Raw genomic sequence first — 11,595 nt, forward strand, 5'->3', positions numbered from 1 at the left:
AAACAGTGTGGTCCTGGCACAAAAACAGACAGATCAATGGAACAGAATGGAGAGTGCAGAAGTAAACCTTATATGGTCAATGAATCTATGACACTTATATGGTCAATGAATCTATTATAAAAACTATGACATCTATGACAAAGTCGGCAATAATATACAATGGGGGGAAAAGGCAGTCTCTTCAATAAATGCTGTTGGGAAAAACTGACAGCTTCGTGGAAAAGAATGAAACTGAATTACTTCCTTATACCATACACAAAAATAACCTCAAAATGAATTAAACACCTAAATGTAAGACTTGAAACCACAGAACTCCTAAAAGAAAATACAGGTAGTAAACTCTTTGGACATTGGCCTTAATATTTTTCTGGGTCTGTCTCCTCAGCTAAGGAAAACAAAAGAATAAACAAGTTAGCCTACTAAATACATCAAACTAAAAAGCTTTTTTCACAGCAAAGGAAATCATCGACAAAACGAAAAGGCAACCTACTGAATTCATACAACCCAACACCAAAAAAATAAACTCATCTGATTAAAAAATGGGCAGAGGACCTGAACAGACATTTTTCCAAGGAAGACATACAGATGGCCAACAGACTCATGAAAAGCTGCCCAAATCACTAATCAGGGAAATGCAAATCAAAACCACGATGAGATCAACCTCACACCTGTCAGAATGACTAGTATCAAAAAGCAAAAATAGCACACGTTGGCAAGGGTGTGGAGAAAAAGAAAACCTCAGTGTTGGCAGGAATGTAAATTGGTGCAGCCACTGTCAACACAGTATGGAGGTTCCTCAAAAAATTCAAACTAGAAATACCATACAATCCAGCAATTCTACTTCTCGGTATTTACCCGAAGAAAATGACAACATTAATTCAAAAAGATTTGTGCACCCCTATGTTTATGGTAGCACTAGATACAACAGCCAAGATAGGGCAGCAACCTCAGTGTCTACTGAGAGATGAATGGATAAAGAAAATGTGGTATATATACAATGGAATATTACTCAGCCATAAAAAGAATGAAATCTTGCCATCTGCAGCAACATGGATGGACCTGGAGTATTGTGTTACATGAAATAAGTTAGAGAAGGACAAATACTAGAGGATTTCTCTTACATGTAGGAATCTAAAGACCACAACAAATGAACAAAACAAAATAGACTCAAATACAGAGAACTGTTGGTTGCCAGGGAGGGTGGGGGGGGTGGGAGGAACAGCAAAACAGCTGAAGGGGATTAAGAGGTACACACTTCCTGGTATAAGTCATGGGAATGAAAAAGTACAGCTTGGGAATGTAGTCAATATTGAAATAACTTTGTTTGGTGACAGATGGTAACTACACTTACTGTGGTAAGCGTTTCATAATGTCTGTAATTGCCAAAGCACCACATCGTATAACTGAAACTAATATTGTAGGTCAACTATGCTTCAACTAAAAATTTAAATTAAAAAGAAATCAGTAGAATCAAACATCCTTTCTCCCATGCTGAAATCCCAACTCCTCACTGTGATAATTTTTTTTTTTTTTAACATTATGGAGGGAATATTTAGGTAAGACAACTGCTAAGTTTAAGGGTAGATCTGGCTTGCTTCAGTCATGGCTGGATCCAGGTGCTCACCCAGTGGCTCTATTTTCCTCTTTTGACTTCAGCCCCAACTTTCTCTACATGATAGCAAACGGACCACCAGCAATTAGGAACATTCACTGCTCTTTGAACTGATCCCCAAGAAAACAAACTTTTTTTTCTACCAAGAGCACCAACCAGAGTCCAATGGAATTGTCCTGTCTTGAGTCACATGCTCACAGGTGGTGGAGTAAGATGACATTACTGGCTAGAACTGAGTCACGCGCCACCTCTGGGGGGCATAACCTATGTTAGCTTGGTTTTGGGAGGATGGGTAACAGCTTTGAGATATAATTCATATACCATGTAATTCACCCATTGAAGATGTACCATTCAATGGTTTCTAGTATATTCATAGTTGGGCAACTATCACCATGATCAATTTTAGAACATTTTCATCACCCCAAAAAGAGACTTGCTCGTGAGCTGTGTCCACCCACACCCCAGGCAACCACTCCTTTTCTGTCTGTATGAATTTACCTGTTCTGGACATTTCACAGAAATGGAATCAATGTGTGTGGTCTTTTGGAACTGGCCTCTTTAACTTGAATAATGTTTTCAGGGTTCATCCATGGTGCGTGTGGGATACTGCCTTTTAACGTCTTCAAAGATCTGCTGGCTCCTGCTTCCCTTTCTGTCCTGTTAGGCTGCTCTCCCCGTTCCCTGTTGTGTTCTACTTTAAGCACATAGCTACTTAGACCCTTTGCATTTGGGGAAGGACCGGAAGGGGAGGGAGAATGAAAACCCAGATTTAGGCACTAGGATCAGTGGGCAATGCAGTTACTTCAGTGTTTCACAATAAGGCCACCCTTTCCTGGGGACAACGGCTTTTCAGACTGCTTGCTTCCAATGGAAGAAATAATTGTGAGTTTTATCTTCAGTTAAAATGGGCCCAGCCTTTTTTGGGGATAATCCCAGTTGCAACACTTCTGCCCCCCACCCCCACGCACCCCTCACTCGCTCTGTAAGGATGCAGAGCCCCCCCACGCACCAGAACTTGCGCAACGCCAACCGGGATGCCCTCGTGAAAGAGTTCAACGTCAATGAGAACCAGCTCCAGCTCTATCAGGAGAAGTGCAATCGGAGGTAGGCCGTCCCTCCCCCACCCGCAGACGCCCAGGTCTTGCGCCTCCAAGCACGGGTGTTGGGCACCCGAAGCCTGGCCCCTGTCTTTAGAAAGCCTTTCATCCCTCGACTCTAGGTCTCTTTGCTCTATAAATGAACTTCGTCGTTTTCTCAAGTGTCTGCACCTTCCCTAAGTCAAACTGTCACCACTAGGAGGACACTGTGCTGAAATAGGGAAAATAAACCATGACCTCTACCTTCTAAAGGGCCTTGTCAGGTTCCCACCGTCTAGTGGTTCTGGATTCAGGCAGAAGCCACCCCCCTCACCCCCAAGGGATGCTTCTGGTTGTGCTACGGAAGCAGTGTGGTGCGGGGTATCCTCCGTGTGCCCGTCAGTCCTGCTCAACTGCCAGAACAGACTCCAGTGGGCAACAGGGTAGACTCCTTACCCATATGCTCATTTCGTCCGCACCGTCGCCCACAGAGTAGCAGGGAGCCCAGCGCAACGCCCGGGGAGGACACGGAGATTCAGAGGGGTTACGTGTCTGGCCAGCAGCCCACTTCTGCGACCGTCAGCCCCTCTACCAGCCAGCCACGGAGGCCCTGCAGCGTGTGGATCAAGTTCACACTGTTCGGCACACGGCCCGTGTCTGAGCCTAACGCATGATGGTGGAATCTGTTCTGTTGCAGGTTGAGAGAGAAGAGGGTCAGCAACAGCAGGTTTTACTCCTAGGAGCCGGCGTACATGCGTAGGGGTGTCACGCATGCATGTGTCTGCGCAGAGGAGAAGGTCCTCCCTTCAGACCCTGGGAACTTGCCCATCTGTGATGCCATCCTCTCTTCAAGCCTGGTGGCAAGAGGACATTTCTGAAGATCCCACTGGCATGAGCTGGGGTTATCTCCTACTCATTTTTTCATCTTGGACAACTTCTTAACTTATATTTTCTATAGAGGATCATAGAAACGCGTTCCTCGTTTTTGGTCTCTCGTGTTCCCCATCTCCTTGAATAAAAGCAGTGAAAATCTTGCTCAGTTACCCCTCCCGTGCATGACCCGTACAGTGAACAGCATTCCTTTTTCAGCCTCTAAAGACCCAGGTAGTTGACTTCCACGGGGGAGGAGCCCGGTATGTAAGGAATGGATTCATTAGATGCTGAAAAGGATTTTAACTAAAAGGCAAACGATTCCACTGTCAGGGCCATCAGCTCTCACCAGGGCCCAAGGAGGAGGCCGCTCCTGGCTGCCGGCTCAGCGGGCTCGGCTCCGAGCTTGCTGCTGCCGGCTGGCCACACAGATCTGTGGCCGTGCCTGAAACGTGGCTGGGGGGTGGAATCTCCGTTCAGGAGGACAACTTCCAGTCCCTGGTGGAGACGTGCTCTGTGACTGCAGTTATGGGGGTGAGGACCCCTTTGATTTAGCACGTCTGTCAGAGGGACAGAGACCCACTGAAGGCTCAGCCAGCCTCTTACCCGGGCTCTGCCCACTCAGGAGCTGGCTGCAGAACTGTGCAGAGGCCCTGCGTCTGCTGCTCCCCACAGACAAGAGGTCATCTACTGATTTAAAAAGGGGATCACAGTTCTGCCCTCTGGGTCATCCCATTCTCTGGAGCAGCGAGCTAAGCCTTAAGCCTTAACAAATCACCAAAAGCCCCGTCTGCAGCCATCGCCGAAGGAGCAGACCCACCTAGGACAAGAGGAAATTCCTCTATAGCTCGATACTGACCGAACCGAGGGGTTAATGCACAGTGAGGCTTCCATAAGGCTTCTAAAGACAAGGACAGTGTTGGGGTGGACAGCAGGACTCAGGAGAGTCCCAACGTGGTCAGAGGGAATGGAGGACAGACTTGGTGGGGGCGGGAGGTAACTGTGAGAAAAAACAGGATTGTGTCAGCACGACAAACTAGCAGTAAGCCTGGTGGATTGACTGCTTGGAACTGGATGCTAGAAACCCATTCAGCCCTCCCTGAGTTACCCTGGACTTAGCATCATTGCTGGGAAGTCCATTAAAACCAGCCAGGCTGTGTGTGATCAAAATACCTTACGCCTGCCGTCCACAAAAGTTTTTAAGTACCTTGATATACCAAGCACTGTGCCCAAGGTCAGGGATACGATGTAAAAAAAATTTTTTTTAGGAAAAAAGTAAAAGCCTTGCTTACTGTTCTCCTGCAGTGTATGCACGTGCTCCTGAAAGAAAGGCATTTTACGTTCCCTGAAGCCAGGAGTATAGGTAACAGCAGTGTGACCAGGTGAAGCTGTTACCCTGTGACATTACTTACTCTTCCAACTGGAGTTGCTATTTTATTTGGCAGTCAGCAACTGAGCGAATATTCCTGTTGGTGGCAAATGTTCAAAGCAACTTTGAACAGAGGTGCGATGCAGAGACACTGAGCTGAGTGCTGCGGAGAAGGTATTTGCAGACTCTGTAGCCACCGCCCCATTCGCCATTGGCCAGGTGGACACTGGAGCCTAATTATTGCACCCCCAGTCCTACCTCCAGACTTCTTTTGCCTCCATCATTACCTCTACACTGTAATGCTCATGTGCTGCTGTCATTCCGCCTGTTTTCAGCTCAGGGGTGAGTAAAAGACCTAAACCTTCCCACTTCACTCCATTTTAAAGTCCAAGAGCTCAAGCCTGGATCCCCTTTCTGCTTAAAATGGACTTTCTCCTAGTGTGTCAAAGACATTAAGACAGGGTGGCATAGAAGGCAAAAACTAAGCATCTTTTCAGCTGCTACTGTGTAAAATTCATACCCAGCCACACCTTTGCAGAGAAGCAGGCACTGGGGGTAGCGGGGTTATACCATAAATGGTGCTGGGAAGAACTCTTTCTAGGTGCTACAGTGACTTGAATCCACTGTTAGGGAGTATTTGCTTTGGCTCATCCATTCTCTCCTTAATAGGGTAACACATGAATCTAACTGAGAGAAGGTAGTGCTAGGATTCTCTCAGGGAAGACAGTGAAGGGCACAGGTGATACCGCCTCTCTTCCCATAGTCTGCCCAGATACCACATAACCTGAGTATAATGTATTTAGCTGAGAATGTAGCCTCACAGTCATAAGCACAATTAAGGCCACGCAGAATAGTGATGGGAGCCTCTTGAGAGATGGCAGCAGCCCAGCAGATCCGAACCATGACCGTGAACGTGTTACACTGTTTTCGTTAACCATTTCTCTAGGCTTATCATGTAGAATAGGTTTTATCACATGGAAGGATAAAGGGGTGGGGCTGGTTAGATCATGAGAGTTTGGGAAATTTAGGTAGTAGAAAGTCAAGTCATTTCTCTGCTGTGAAACGTGGATATCCTAATGTGCATAGTTAAGAGAGTTGCAGAATATCACGTTTCCCACATTAGATCTCTGAATCCTTCTGCTGAGGGATGTCTATCCCATGGGACAGTGTGCAGTGGAGCACAACTGAGGGCCAGCGGCTCTATGAAGAAGACGGCCCCAGGGGTGCATGGCAGCCTCAGCCGGGAGAGCAAGCAGCTCTTGACGTCGGGGTCATGAGTTTGGGACTCCACGTTGGGTGTAGAGATTACTAAAAAATTAAAAAGGCAGGCAGGCCAGAGAATCTAATAATTGATATGCTTTGTAACTTAGTTAAATGAAATCTGAACTTAAGCCACCAAGGCCAGTGGTCTTCAATTGAGTCAGCCTTCCCCGCAACTGTCTACCACAGCCTTCCGAGGACTACACAGGGCTCAAATAGTTTTAGGGGATCAATTTTCAGATCCTTACCTTCCTATTTTACTCTGTCTTAAGCCTCATCTGCCTCAGAAAATGCCTTTTTCTCCCCTTACAAAAGAAAATGCTCTTTCCCCAGAGTCAGTCTTAAACTATAGAGCATGACTCCAGGTATAAAATTTAGAATATGAGTGCTTAGAAAATGAAAGCCTCTTAACAATCAGGTACAAATCTTTCTGCCATTCGGGTGACTCTCAATTCTTTTGATTTCAATAAAGTTGATGGAACACCCAAGTTTTCTCAGTATTTTAGCATGTAATTCTGAAGGACTTGGAAGAATTCAGCTATCATGCTATCACATAAACGCCTTCTGTTCCTGTCTCCTTATCTTGGGAGAACAAAGATCAGCAACGCTTCCGTACATAAAATTGCCAAGGCAGAAAGGAATGGATACTGTGGCCATTCTAACAAAGGTAACATTCATCTACAGAGAGATGAATTAAGGGGGGGGGAGGGGAAGCTTTCCTCAACACATTGATACATTGCCAATGAAATTTTACTATGTTTAATTATTAAAATTTGTCCTATATTAGCTTTATTGATCTAGAAGAAAGTTTCAAATACATAGAGCCTTATGATTTATAAGATAGCATAGACTTGCAAATATGCAAAAAAACAATATAAAAGCCAAAAATCAGTAGGCTAAAATTTTAAAGAGAAGTAGAATTAAAATAAACATTCAAGGAGTGAAAGGAAAAAGTGTGGTATTTCCTACCACCAACAATTGGCTTATTCATGTAATTTTTTTAGAAGGGTGATAGTGTCTCTCAGCTATTGTATTTAGAATCTCTAGGCTAAACTTAAAGAGGAATCTAACTATTTTATTTAAAGATGCAGTATCTACAACGTGCTAGCAACCTGGGTCCTTTGCAATGATTTGTGGTGAAAAATTTTAGACATCAATTTAGAAATGTTTAGGGGGATACTCAGATTTTCAAAATTCACTGAAGAGGTCCTCTGAGTGTTAAATTTTAAGATGGCTGATCTGGGGCCACTAAGTGATGAGTTGTACTTGAAACCAAGAAGGACGGCTAAAAGGGGCCCCAATCCTTTTAACAAATTTAAAATGGATACAGTTAATTTTCAGGGCACCAGCGTGGCTCAGTCGGTTAAGCGTCCAACTCATGATCTCAATTTAGGTCTTGGTCTCAGGGTTTTGAGTTCAAGCCCCATGATGGGCTCCACGCTGGGCATGAAGCATAATTTAAAAAAAAAAAGAAAGAAAAAGAAAAAATGAAGTTAGCTTTCATCTTGGGGGACCGCTTACTTTTTGGAGACAACCCTGAAAAGTGATACTCTGGCCAATGAAAAGTAAGTAGTTTATGAAATATGCAGAATGACAAAATTGGTGTTTGAAAAACACTCAGTGACTTCTCTTAGGTTCTGTCCTTTCTGAAATATTTTCTTCTCGAAGAACCAGACTCCACAATGACCCTGTCTTTCAGAAATTTCCACATTTCTTACTTTTCAGTAGGCTTTAAAAAGCTGCATTTGCAAACCTGTGTATCATTAAAGCTTAATTTATTTTTTATATAAACTGTGCTTGTGTGTACATAGAAAATCATGTGAATGAGTCACACAAAGATTGGCTACTGTTAATGTGAAAATTAAATGGGTGGATCACATTTTTTAAAAAATAAAGATTTGGTCTAAATGAAAACAGCTATCTGCTCAGATTGTTGTGTGCATATTTTTGTTTTTAAATACTAATCACCTTTTGCTCCCATATAAAACAATGAATACTTCAGCTGTGAAAAGTTACAATTCTTTTCTTAAAACGTGTTCTTTTGGGCTCCTGGGTGGCTCAGTCAGTTAAGCGACCCACTCTTGATTTCAATTCAGGTCATGATCTCAGGGTCGTGAGATCAAACACCGTGTCAGCCTCTGTGCTGGGTGTGGAGCCTGCTTACGATTCTCTCTCTCCCTCTGCTCTGCACCCCAACCCCCAAGCCCCGGCTCATGCACGCTCTCTAAAAAAATAATAAAATGTGTTTTTCTATCCAATTATACTTTTCTTCTAGGTTACTGATCTATTTCCTTTTCAAGAAAAAGTCACTCCATGTAAAAACCCAAGTTTATACAATTAATGCATGACCACGCAGCAGTCTGTCAGTCTTTGGAAGGTATTTGCTGCTGGAGGGGCAATGAGGTTTTTATAAATACTTGCATTTCTCAACTGATAGGACATGCTAGAATGAGCAATCATCCCATTTTCTTGCCAAAAGTGCCTGGTCCACAGGAAACCATGTTGTGTATCACAGGACTGTCCCACCCCACGACCCTCAGCCACTGATGGCATTAATCACCATCACCCAAAAACTTAGGACCAGCCTATAACAAACCCCCTGCCGTTTAACAGAAAAAGCAAAAAGCAGAGGCAAAGAAGGATTAGAGCTGCCGAGCTATCTTTTTTAATGGATAAAGTTAGAACTTTGATAAAGATATAAAATGAAGACAGGTCAAAAAATTTAATTCATTAACAAGGGAACCAATAAAACGTTAAACTGGTTCACAGAATAATTCGAAGAACGATACATAACATAGGCTATCAGATGTCCAGATCATCTGATTCTACACTTCTTATCGTAACTCAGATGATTCTTGTCCGTAGACATAAAAATTATGTCCAGTGGTGATTCAAGTGTTCACTGTCTGTGGCTATCGACCAGCTTTGCCCGTTTTGTGTCAATTAAGCGTGTTTATTTCAGCATCACCAATGGACACGAAATCTGACCCCCTACCTTACACCACACACAAAAATCAAGTCCAGTTAAGATTATAGATCAAAATATAAAAGATCAAACAGTAACATTTCTAGAAGGTATTCACAACCTTGGAGTAGAGAAAAGCTGCTTTGACAAAAACAGCAAAGGCACCGACCCTCAAGGAAGACTACTCAATTAGACTCCACTGAGGTTCACAACTGCTGTTTATCAAGAGATGCAATTAGAAGAACAAAAAGGCAAGCTGCGGGGTGGGAGAAGGTACTAGCCATAACAGATCTGACAAAGAACCTCGGTCAAAATAGGACTCCATCCCTCTGAATCAGTAAGAGAAAGACAATTCATTAGAAAATGGTCAAGTTTCAAGAATAAGCAACTTACAAGAGTATATCCAAATGGCTGATGAGTAGATGAAAAGATGGTCGCTCATTATTCATTAGAGAAAATGTAAATTAAAACCACAATAAAATACCACTACACAATTATTAAAGTGGCAAAAATGTAAAAGCGTAATAAACCTACCAACTGTTGGCAAGAAGAGAGAGTGACTGGCCCACTGCTTGTATGAATTGTTACAAAATTACATTATCAAGATATTTGACGTTCTCTACTGAGTTAACCATACGCATACCCTATGACCCAGCAATTCCACTCCTAAATAGATGCCTAATAGAAATGCATGCATAAACACACACCAAAAGGCATCTGCCAGAGTGTCCACAGTACTGTTACTCACAATAGTCAGAAACGGAAGAGTCCCACTGTCCATCTACTGCAGAACTGGTCAGCTGTGTTTATTTATTTTAAATAATATTTTTTTTGTTATGTTAGTCACCATACAGTACATCCCTGGTTTCTGATGTAAAGTTCCATGATTCATTACTTGCCCATAACACCCAGTGCACCATGCAATACGTGCCCTCCTTAATACCCATCACCGGCCTATCCCATTCCCCCACCCCCCCTCCCCTCTGAAGCCCTCCGTTTAGTTGTATGTGTTTACACAATGGAGCGTAGACAATGATGACAAATGACTGAGCTGTGACAACATGTAACAACATGGACAGATCTCACAACTACAAGCTGAGTGAAAGAAACGCACAAATGTAGCGAAGGAAAAAATGGAATTGTCTAAATTAGTACAATGACATGCAGGAAAAAGTAGGATATCTGTGAGATGGGCTAGAACAAGGAGGGGAAACAGCGCAGCACAGCACGTATGGGTAGCAAGGACACCTTTACCCAGTACTGTTCGAGGAACGCAAAATGAAGCTCAGTGCATACCCGGCAATACCGCACGTTATACACATTTAAAAAACTGCACACAAACTGCATTCTTCAGTGTTTGTAGTAGACATACAGATGGACAGGTCAAAGCACAAAAGCGGACTTAAAGGAGCCTCTAAAAGTCAAAGATGGAGTCAGTGGGGAAGGCACAGGTGAGGTGACAGGGCAAGCTTAGCTCCGTCATTTTCTTTCTCTTTGCAACACCAGAAGGGTTGCTGTATTTGTCACAAATGGACAAGCGGGCTTGCCCTCCCACAACCGGATACAGGCATACCCCACCTTTCTGGTCCATGGGTGAACACTTACACCGAAGAATAGAAATAATGAAAAATCAATGAGGGAGAGAGCCCGGGGAGGGGGGAGGGGAGGAGAGGAATCAGAAGGAGGAAGAGAGAGAAACCACGGGAGAGGAAAACTAAAAGAACTAGCACAAAATGTTAGCCACTAATATTTCTGGGTAGTGAGAAAACGCCATTATATGAGGAAGGAAATTTTCAACTTGTTTGTGGGCCCTGCTCATGGGCTCAGGGAAGCTGTACTTTGTAACATTTAGCTGGGTCCAAAGGACTCAGCAAAACCCCAAAGCATGGGCTGTATTTCTGCCCTGAGCACAGCTGGTGTTGTACACCAGCTTTGTTAAAAAATAACCAAAAAGGAGCATTCCAAATATAAAGATAAAACACACACACACACACACACACACACACACACACACTCACTCACTCTTCTCTCTGGTTCCTGAAAACATAAGATAAAGTCTAACTTTCTGGAATGTTCTTCCTCATGCTAAATTGTAACTCTTTATGTAAAACAAAACAAGGGGCATCTGGGTGGCTCAGCCTAAGGTTAAGTCTCTGCCCTAGGCTTGGGTCATGATCCCAGGGTCCTCAGATCGAGCCCTGCACTGGGCTCCCTGCTCAGCAAGGAGCCTGCTTGTGCTCGCTGTGTCAAATAAATAAATAGAATCTTCAAAAAACAAAACAAAATAAAACATATATAACCCTCCACCAAAAGAAAATTCCTTTCCTGGAGCACTCTCTTCTTTCTGAGGATTGTACATCTGAGCAGCTGTCCTAACTTGGGTTTAAATAAAACTCTTCTCTGCTCTTTAAAAATTTTAAAGGGGCGCCTGGGTGGCTCAGTC

At 43.6% G+C, this 11,595-nt stretch overlaps 1 protein-coding gene across 1 annotated transcript in view; it reads left to right on the forward strand.

Moving 5' to 3' along the window:
* Positions 1–3,722, forward strand: part of PLCG2 (phospholipase C gamma 2) — a 141,262-nt gene extending 137,540 nt beyond the window's left edge. The window contains exons 34-35 of the mRNA XM_040633651.1: positions 2,600–2,716; positions 3,386–3,722. Of these exons, the coding sequence (XP_040489585.1) occupies positions 2,600–2,716; positions 3,386–3,428 (160 nt within the window). The 3' untranslated portion in view covers positions 3,429–3,722. The remainder of the gene's footprint in view (positions 1–2,599; positions 2,717–3,385) is intronic.
* Positions 3,723–11,595: the final 7,873 nt, after the last annotated feature.

This window comes from Ursus maritimus, unplaced genomic scaffold (genome assembly GCF_017311325.1).
Source record: "Ursus maritimus isolate PB19 unplaced genomic scaffold, ASM1731132v1 scaffold_19, whole genome shotgun sequence".
In the NCBI taxonomy this organism is placed as follows: Eukaryota; Metazoa; Chordata; class Mammalia; order Carnivora; family Ursidae; genus Ursus; species Ursus maritimus.